The sequence below is a fragment of the Quercus lobata genome, chromosome 11, assembly GCF_001633185.2.
Source record: "Quercus lobata isolate SW786 chromosome 11, ValleyOak3.0 Primary Assembly, whole genome shotgun sequence".
Taxonomy (NCBI): Eukaryota; Viridiplantae; Streptophyta; class Magnoliopsida; order Fagales; family Fagaceae; genus Quercus; species Quercus lobata.
The window spans coordinates 6446611-6457007 of record NC_044914.1 but is presented as its reverse complement, the minus strand read 5'-3'; the positions used below and the strand labels follow the sequence as shown (position 1 = coordinate 6457007).

The 10397-nt window shown below is 47.5% G+C and overlaps 1 protein-coding gene across 1 annotated transcript; it reads right to left on the bottom strand.

Moving 5' to 3' along the window:
* Positions 1-8377: 8377 nt before the first annotated feature.
* On the bottom strand, positions 8378-9915 carry LOC115966329. The gene is made up of 2 exons (XM_031085579.1): positions 8990-9915; positions 8378-8914 (listed from the first exon to the last, which is right to left on the bottom strand). The coding sequence occupies exons 1-2, from the start codon at positions 9416-9418 to the stop codon at positions 8378-8380; spliced, it is 966 nt and encodes a 321-aa protein (XP_030941439.1). The 5' UTR covers positions 9419-9915.
* Between the last annotated feature and the right edge of the window lie 482 nt (positions 9916-10397).

Sequence of the window (10397 nt, the reverse complement as noted above, 5' to 3'; positions counted from 1 at the left end):
GGATCTAAAAATTTAAAGCAATGCAAAGCAAGATTAATAACAAAATCAAAAATCAAACCTAACTTACCATATCGTCTCCCCAACAGCCAGATGATTCGCAGCGTTCATCTAGAATCGGACTCCCCTAGATCTCGAATTTCTGTAAGTTATAGGAAAGAGGTTCAGCAGTGACTTTAACTTTGGGCAATCGCAGATCTTCAGAATCGTTTTTTGTTTTTGGGTTGTGGGTTTGATATGGTCTGATTATGGTGGTTTGTGTGTTGCGGTTGTTGTGGGTGGTGGAGGTGCTGCTGCCTACTGAGTTGTAGTGGTTGTGGGTGAAACGGGAAAGGAGAAGGCAGAGATTGTGGTGGTGCATTGAATTTTTTATTTATTTTTTTATCACTCAGTTGTGGTGGGACTGTTTTGACTGAGGAAGGAGAAGGCAGAGATTGGGTTTTGTGTTTATCGGGTTTTAAAAGTTTTATGTTGCGTGAAAAGTTTTTTGGTTTGTAGGTATGGTGGGACTGTTTTGACTGAGGAAGGAGAAGGCAGAGATTGGGTTTTGTGTTTATCGGGTTTTAAAAGTTTTATGCTGCGTGAAAAGTTTTTTATTTTTTTTCTTTATGTTTTTTATTTTTTAAATATGCTGACGTGGAAAATTGTGGGAGTTTCAAAAGTTTCGGTTTTATATATATATATATATATAGATAAGGATTTTGCGTAAAATCTTATGCTTTCACTTTTATATAATTTTAGTTTGTAAGTTATAACTCATGCTATATTCCATTTCGTTTTGTCCTATACTCGAGATCCTCTATCTCAATGATAAAAAATAAATTAATATCAAAATTATTAATATTGTGTATGAAACTCCATAACCCCAAAAGAACAAGACACCCAAGTTTGCCCCAAATCCCATTTCTAGCCAATTTTGCAAACAGCTTAGTTAATATGCGTGCATTGATTATTTGATGCATACAAACCAAAATTGTGGCATACACACCAAAGATGTGGTGTACGCATCTTTAGTCAATCAGCCTGTTCAACTTGCTGACCGGGATATCCCACCAACCCTATAGCCTAATAAACTCTATAAATACTACCATTTTCCACATTCAAAAAATCCCACTTTTTTCACCTATAGTGAAACTTTGCCAAAATCACTATAAAATACTTTTGAGTTTCAAAGAATGTGAAAACAATTTTTGTAAGGACTTGATTGAGTTTTATAACATTTAGTTGCTAGAAAGCTAAATTTTTTTCTCATAATTTCTCAATTACACTCACTCTTTTTATTCACCCTTAGGTACCATTTCATTAGTCTCAGGTTTCTCCACCAAAATGCCTAAAAAACATCCTTTGTTCGACATATTGATTCACACATATAGCCGTGGTAGTCAATTTTAACCAATAGACCGATCATCTACAGTCATGTAAAGTGCTACAGGTGAGGTATAGATCTTTTGCATGACCCATATTTCTCCTCCTTGATTTATTATTATTTTTGAAGATGATAAAATATAGCCAGTTGGGCCTACCTTAATGGGCCTGACGGATCAGGGCTGTTGGAGTTGTGTAAAGATGGTCCCACGCGCTGTGAAAGCCCATCGCCGACAGACTCGGTAGGGGCCCATGATCCGGAATCTCTATCGCCTATAAAAGCCCTAAGATCCAGAAGGGGAAATCCTGGCCCACTACGTTTTGGAAAATTGGTACCAGAGTCCCACATTGGAAAGATCTGGAAATCTAAAAGAGAAGCCTACTCCCCACCACTACAGTCCCACATTGGAAAGATCTAGAGGTAAAGAGCCCTCTCTCCACCACTATAAAAGGGCCGACATTCTCGCAAATCGAGGTAAGATAAAAAATTGACCCCTCTCTAACGTCAAAAAAGGACGAATTCTGACTTGACCGTCGGAGAGTTTTAGGCCGGCCCCACACCGGTGCTCTCTAAAGGTTTTCTCTCGATCGTTTTTGCTGTGCAGGTTCGCTCAGAGTCGCGAGTACGGTGTGACCCATTGGTGACAGATTCCCATCGTCATCAGTTGGCGCCGTCTGTGGGAATCGAGGAACGTGTGGCACTTCATCGCTTCCTAGACAAAAGAGTTACATGGTACTCACGCGCTCGATGGCAACCACACATGACGTTCAAGAAGAAGCCCCTACGACTGCACTTGAGAAACAGGTCAGGACGCTCGCAGCGGCCGTGGAGCGCCTCACCAAGCAAAACCACGACCTACAAGAGCAGCTGAACCAAAATGATGCCGCGGTCAATAACCAGGGAGCGGATCAAGAGGGGAACAGCGCCGAAAGGGGAAATCAGGACGGACCACAGGGGAGTAACGCCCCGAGCAGACCAGTAAGACGGGACGTAAGCAACCCTTCCCCGACGGACACTGGTCCACATTCCATCATCGCGGAGATGCAGGCGATGAAGGAGCAGATGGATGTGATGATGAGCGCTCTCAAGGGGCGAGTGTCAAGTGATCTTGACGACCTTGTCAACCGGACTGACTCGCCATTCACGGCAGCCGTCAACTCCTTCCCCCTGCCAAATAAGTTCCGTATGCCAAGTATGGATAGTTACGACGGAGTCAAGGACCCTCTAGACCACCTAGAGACCTTCAAGACCCTGATGCACCTTCAGGGAGTGGCAGACGCGATTATGTGCAGGGCCTTTCCAACAACTCTGAAGGGCGCAGCGAGGATTTGGTTCAGCCGGATAGCGCCCAACTCCATCAACACCTTCAAGGAGCTGAGCGCTCAATTTACTACGCATTTCATCGGAGGACATCGGTATAAGAAATCCACGGCTTGTTTAATGAATATCAAGCAACGGGAAGAGGAGACGTTAAGGGCCTACATATCACGCTTCAACAAAGAAGCACTTTCGATCGACGAAGCCGACGACAAGATATTGGTAGCAGCATTCACAAACGGGCTGAAGGGGGGTAAGTTTTTGTTCTCCCTATACAAAAACGACCCCAAGACCATGTCGGAGGTCCTTTACAGGGCCACCAAATATATGAACGCTGAAGACGCACTATTATCGAGAGAAGATAGGCCCAAGAAAAGAGACCGACAGGAGGATTCTCGACAAGACCAGGGACGGAAGAAAGGAAGGATGGGAGACCGGAGGGAGGACAGACGTCCAAAACCCGTGGGCGGAAGGTTCGCGAGTTTCACTCCTCTGAACGCGCCGATTGACCAAGTCCTAATGCAGATTAAGGACGAAGGGTCCTTGACGTTCCCAGGAAAGCTGAAGAGTGACCCCAGCAAAAGGTCTAGAGACAAATATTGCCGCTTTCATCGTGACCACGGCCACGACACGGCCGATTGCTACGACTTGAAGCAGCAAATCGAAGCACTTATCCGACAAGGGAAGCTACAGAAATTCGTCAACAAGGGGAGAACGGATCAACCCCCAAAAGAACAACACCTCCGCCGAGAAAACGAGCGACCAAGACCCCCAATTGGAGACATAAGAATGATAGTCGGAGGGACTGCTGCGGCCGGATCGTCAAAGAAGGCTCGCAAAACATACCTTCGGACGGTACAGAATGTCCAGTTGACGAGCAGAGTGCCAAGGATAGCAAACGGAGAAGAACCTATTGTTGGATTCACGGAAGAGGATGCACGGCGCCTACACCATCCACACGACGATGCCCTCGTCGTCAGCGTGCGGACAGGAGACTACAACGTGCACCGAGTGTTGATCGACAACGGCAGCTCGGCCGACATACTGTACTATCCGGCATTCCAGCAGATGATGATTGACAGGGACCTGCTAATACCGACAGACGCCCCACTCGTTGGTTTCGGAGGAAGTAAGGTGTTCCCTCTGGGCTCGGTAACGTTACGGGTGACGGTAGGAGATTACCCCCAACAAATCACCAGGAACGTGACATTCTTGGTGGTCGATTGCTCGTCCGCCTACAATGCTATTCTTGGACGACCTACGCTCAACTCGTGGAAGGCGTCAACATCAACTTACGCCCTAATGGTCAGGTTCCCAACGGAGTATGGGATAGGAGAGCTACGCGGAAGCCAAGTTGCCGCACGAGAATGCTACGTCGCTATGATGGAGATGCAAGACCAAATCCAGGCCTTGAACATAGAAGAGCACCGAACGGTGGCGGAACCAACAGAGAAGCTGGAGGAAATAACTCTTGACAGTTCCAATCCGGACAGAACTACCAAGATCGGAACGCTTGCCAAACCAGAAATCCGTCAAGAGCTCGTAGCTTTTCTGAGGAGCAATAAAGATGTGTTCGCCTGGAGTCATGACGATATGCCGGGAATCGATCCCTCCGTCATGGTTCACAAATTGAATGTACTACCCTCATTTCCACCCGTCCGACAAAAGAAGAGAGTGTTCGCGACGGAACGCGACCAAGCCATAGCGGAGGAGGTCCGTAAACTCCAAGAGGCAAGCTTCATCAGGGAAGTCTACTATCCCGATTGGCTGGCGAATGTGGTAATGGTAAAGAAAGCGAGCGGCAAGTGGCGTATGTGCGTGGATTTCACCGATCTTAACAAAGCGTGCCCTAAAGATAGCTATCCCCTTCCAAGAGTCGACGTCCTAGTAGACTCGACGGCTCAACACCAGTTATTAAGCTTCATGGACGCTTTCTCGGGTTATAATCAGATCCGCATGCACGAGGCCGATCAGGAAAAGACTTCGTTCGTAACCAGCCAAGGACTATTCTGCTACAAAGTAATGCCATTCGGCCTGAAGAATGCGGGGGCAACATACCAAAGGCTGATGAACAAGATGTTCGCGCAGCAGATCGGGAGGAATGTTCAAGTCTATGTCGACGACATGCTGGTGAAGAGCCGGAAGGAGGAAGCCCACCTCGAAGATCTTAAGGAGACGTTCGGTACGCTACGATCCTACAACATGAAACTCAATCCGGGAAAATGCGCATTCGGCGTAACGGCAGGCAAATTCCTAGGCTTCATGGTATCCCAGAGAGGGATTGAGGCTAACCCGGACAAAATCCGAGCCATACTAGAAATGGCACCCCCGCGAAATGTGAAGGAGATACAAAGCCTTAACGGCAAGATAGCGGCGTTAAATAGATTCGTGTCGAGAGCCACGGACAAGTGCCTGCCCTTTTTCCGCACACTAAAGAAATCATTCGAGTGGACGGACGAATGTCAGCGAGCGTTCGAGGAACTAAAGGCATACCTATCCTCACCACCCCTATTGAGTCCCTCGCAACCTGGCGAAGAACTTTTCCTCTACTTGGCTGTCTCCTCTGTAGCCGTCAGCGCTGCTTTAATTAGAGAAGAGGATAATACACAGAAACCGGTATACTACGCCAGCAGGGCGCTCCGCGGCGCCGAAGAAAGATACCAACCTATGGAAAAACTCGCTTTCGCATTGATAACGGCGGCTCGCAAGCTGAAACCTTACTTTCAAGCCCATACCGTGAACGTAATGACCGACAAGCCCTTGCGAAGGGCACTGAGCAATCCCGAAGCCGCGGGTCGACTGACGTTGTGGGCAATAGAATTGAGTGAGTTTGATATCAAGTACCGTCCGCGTGTAGCCATCAAAGGACAAGCTGTAGCCGACTTCATAGCAGAGTTTACGCGAGACGAGGACAAGGGGGCAGGAGAACCCCCCAAATGGAGCATCTACACCGACGGGTCCTCCAATCGGCAATTGGAGGGGCCGGCATAGTGTTGCTATCACCAGAAGGAGACAAGATCGAATGTATGGTCCGTCTCGACTTTCCCATTACCAACAATGAAGCAGAGTACGAAGCAGTGGCGGCAGGACTCGACCTGGCCAAAGCCGCCGGAGCGGAAAGTGTAGCCGTTCATTGCGACTCTCAGGTCGTGACCAATCAAGTAAACGGAGAGTATGAATGTAAGGGGGAAAGGCTGAAGAGATATCTAGATCAAGTGAAAGCGAGAATCAACGGGCTAAAAGCAACGGTCGTACAAATCCCCAGAGGAGAGAATGAGCTCGCCGATCGCCTAGCCAAAGCCGCTTCAGCAGAACATGTGACGACACCGGGTAATGTACTTTCCTTTGTTCAAGTCTTCCCACTAATAGACCCCGACAATATGCAGGAGATACGCTCCGAAAGAAACTGGACTACACAGATAACTTCATACTTGAAGGACGGGTTACTGCCCCAAGAGAAGCAGGCAGCGAGGAAATTAAAAGTCCAAGCGGCGAGATTCGTCTTAATAAAAGATATTCTTTACAAGAGGGGTTTCTCCCGTCCTTACCTAAGATGCCTCGGGATTGAAGAGGCCGACTACGTAATGAGAGAAGTACATGAAGGAATATGCGGGAACCACTCTGGATCGCGGTCGTTGGTGCACAAACTGGTACGGGCTGGGTATTACTGGCCAACCATGCAGAAGGATGCCGAGTCTTACGTTAAAAGCTGCGACAAATGCCAGAGGTTCAGCAATTTTATCGGCCAGCCAGCTGAGGAGCTGACCCCTATGACGGCTCCATGGCCGTTCGCCCAGTGGGGACTGGACATCATGGGACCTTTCCCAACGGCTGTAAGGCAGCTGAAATTCTTGGTGGTGGGTATTGACTACTTCACGAAATGGGTAGAAGCGGAAGCCTTGGCCACCATTACAGAAAAGAACATTAGAAGTTTTGTTTGGCGGTGCATTGTATGCAGGTTTGGTATTCCCAGAGTCCTTGTCTCGGATAACGGGAGGCAGTTCGACAACGGCCACTTCCGGGATTTCTGCGCACAGCTAGGAATAAAAAACCACTACTCATCACCCGCCCATCCTCAGGCCAATGGCCAAGTTGAAGTCACGAACCGATCCCTGCTAAAGATTATCAAGACTCGGCTCGAGGGGGCAAAGGGAATATGGCCCGAAGAATTACCAAGCATACTATGGGCATACAGGACAACGGCGAGGACTCCAACAGGAGAGACGCCATTCCGACTGACATACGGGAGTGAGGCGGTCATCCCCGCAGAAGTTGGCCTCACAAGTTACAGGGTTCACAACCATGACGAATGCAGGAACGACGAATATATGAGGCTACAGCTGGACCTGATAGATGAGGTAAGGTCGACGGCGGAGCAAAGGATCGCAAGATACCAGGATCGCATGGCAAGAAATTACAACTCCCGGGTCCGACACAGAGACTTCCAAGTAGGAGACCTGGTACTCAGGAGGGTCCTGGGTGCAGCTAGAGACCCTACACAGGGAAAACTCGGCCCCAACTGGGAAGGACCTTACAGAGTCACGGCATGGAAAAGAAAAGGAACATACCACCTGGAGACTACGGAGGGGGAGAAGCTACCGCATCCATGGAATGCTGAGCATTTGAGGAAATACTACCAGTAATAGTAACACGGCGAGCGGCAACCAATTTTCCATTTAGCTTTTATGAACTTTTTATAAGTTTTTTCTGTAAACTGTGTTTCTCTTGCTACAATCTTGTCGTGCCTTTCTTTTTTAAGCCCAAGGGGGGCAGGCACTTTTCCTTTACGCATCTCTATAATTAGATACAATTATGATCTTCTTCTACTTGGATGTCATTACAATTGTCCTCAAAGTTCACGAATGCTAGTTAAAAGTCCACAAAGTGGACGAATCAGCATAACAGTGAGTAACTCTACAAGTCCATGAAGTGGACGGTACAGCCGCCACAAAGTGGACGGATCACCCAAAACGGTGTAAAAATTTACAAGTCCACAAAGTGGACGGATCATCCCTAAGGGGTACAAATTTAGAAGTCCACAAAGTGGACGGATCACACCTAACGGTGTATAAATTTACCAGTCCACAAAGTGGACGGATCACACCTAACGGTGTATAAATTTACAAGTCCACAAAGTGGACGGATCATCCCTAAGGGGTACAAATTTACAAGTCCACAAAGTGGACGGATCACACCTAACGGTGTATAAATTTACAAGTCCACAAAGTGGACGGATCACACCTAACGGTGTATAAATTTACAAGTCCACAAAGTGGACGGATCATCCCTAACGGGGAAAATTTACAAATCCACAAAGTGGACGGATCACACCTAATGGTGTATAAATTCACAAGTCCACAAAGTGGACGGATCACCCCTAATGGTCAATAATCCTACAAGTCCTTAAAATAGACGGTATAGTATTTCCTATCAATAAGGTGGAAGAGTCCGATTAGAAGTTCGAAATGCTTTAAAGTGAACGGATCAACAGACCGGCTTGTCCAAATTAATACACAAATAGACGGAGAGAAAAACCCTTAGCGGATACAAATACTTTACCAGCAACAAAAATATGCGTAAACATATATATTGAAAGAAAAATATTGTTCGGTGCAAAAGCTAAATTAAAACAAACCGTCTTCAAAATACAGAAAACATTAAAAAAGGGGACGGATCCTCCTCAACATTTACTACAAATTAATCTACTTTTTTCGGCTCTTCAGCTGGAACGTCCTTCGACGGAGCAGACTCTCCTTCGCCCTGAACAGCATCTTCACCAAACAGGTCTTCCGTGTTTTCTGAAGCGACGGGCAGAGCGGATGTCTGATCTTGGTCATTGACGGTTATCATGGACACGTCAAGATCCGGGTAGGTCTTCTTTATCTGACGGAGGGCATCGTCAAAGCCTTGAAGGAACGAACCCCCCAGCTCCTTCAATAAATCCAAAGAGTTGCGATACTCGGTGACGGCATCCTCTCCGGCTTGACGGAGTTTCTTCTTTAACTCTTTCACCTCCTCGTCTTTACCCTTCAAGGCCTTCCCAGCTTCTTCCGTCCTCTGTTCGAACTCTTTTCTGGTCTGCTCAGACAGTTCAAACCTCTGCTCCATTGTGGACTTCCACTTGTACAGTTGACTAAGCTCCTCCTCCGTCCGCCCAGCCTTTGTCCGTATACGTTCAAGAGCCGCTTCACGGTTGAGGCAGCGATCCATCAAGCCCTTCATCATGACCAAGGACTGAAATTGACAAAGTTAAAGTGTTAAATAGAAAACAAAGAAGTGGACGGGCATACACTGACAAAAAAAGGGTACCTGCCCAACGGCGAATAAACCCGTCTCCCCCATTGCTTCCGTCGAATGATTCCCCAGATCCTCGTAGTCCTCTGCCGAAATTATTGACTTGAGTTTCTCCAAGGCATACTTCGAATCGTCACGGAGAAGGGAAGGAGGTTTCTCCTCGTTGACGGGAGGGGCACGCATTAGGCCCTTGCCGGTTCCATGTTTGGCTTGGGTGACGGTCTTAACGCCCTCAGCCATCAAGCCCACCACGGGCTCCAATGAAACTTTCGGTTGCTTGTATGGACGGTCAGACTTTGGCGGCTGCTTCCTCTTAGCCGACGACCCCGGCACCTTAGGAATGACAACTTCACCCGTCTTCTTTTGCTCGACGGCTAGTGATTTTATCATTGCCCTTCTCTTAGCGTCGTCCATTTCTACAAATACAGGACGGATTAAGATCATCCTTCGTTAAATGCTAAATTCAAGAGTAAGAGTTGACGGACTTACGTTTGTGTATTCTTTCGTCGTATGCAAGGGCCTCGCGAGTGGGTTCTGGACCGTCACAATACCAATGTATTGTTCTTGGGTTCACTAACTTGGCCCAAGTCCTTTCCTCCGGCTTAGTTTTCCTGCAAATCTCTTCAAGGAAACTGAATTCCTCAAGGCTAACTTGCGGGCGCCGTCTACCTACAGAGAAAGACGGTCAGAATATACACATAGACGGATATGAAAAACAGAAGCAAGCTAGGACGGGTGCATACGCAGTTGATTTATCACCGCCCAGGTTGTGTCAACGGGTAGGTACTCCGTCTCCCCTGGATGGTTCATCCATCTGTTACCCTCCAGGAAGAAGTAGCGACTCTTCCAGTCTCTATTTGAGTCTGGGGTCTCAAAGATCACCTTCAACAAGGGGCTCCGACTAGCAAAACTATACATCCCCCTTGACCCAGAAATCTCGTCTGGACGATAGCAGTGAAGAAATTCACGGACCGTCAGTCTCCTCTCTCCGTCCGACCATGCACCATAGAGAATCTCCATGGCTATGAAGACTCTCCAGGCGTTAGGAGATATCTGTATGACGGACAACCCTAGGTAGTGCAAAAGTTCCCTATGAAGTGTTGAGAGCGGGAACCGAAGTCCTGCCTTCAACGCCTGCTCATATATTCCAACACCGTCTACCCCTTCATAGTAACACTTCTCTGACACATAAGGAAGACGGATGGAAATGTAGTCCGGTATTTGGAAGTTTGTTCTAAATGTGCTGAAATGTTTCTCCCTGATGACGGATGTGAACTTATGGAATGTCCACTCCGGCAACATGATGAACTTCCTCAGTCCATCAGCACCTACAACGGACTCCAGTGCCTGATTCCCATCGTCATCAGAACCCTCTATTTCAACTATCTCCACATCCTCATCTATAGAGGACGAAGAGGAGGAC

Coding starts and splice junctions, on each gene's coding strand:
- LOC115966329 (XM_031085579.1), bottom strand. CDS start 9,418: ATGATCTTAATCCGTCCTGTATTTGTAGAAATGGACGACGCTAAGAGA. Junction 8,915..8,989: donor GTTTATTCGCCGTTGGGCAG/GTACCCTTTTTT, acceptor TGTCAATTTCAG/TCCTTGGTCATGATGAAGGG.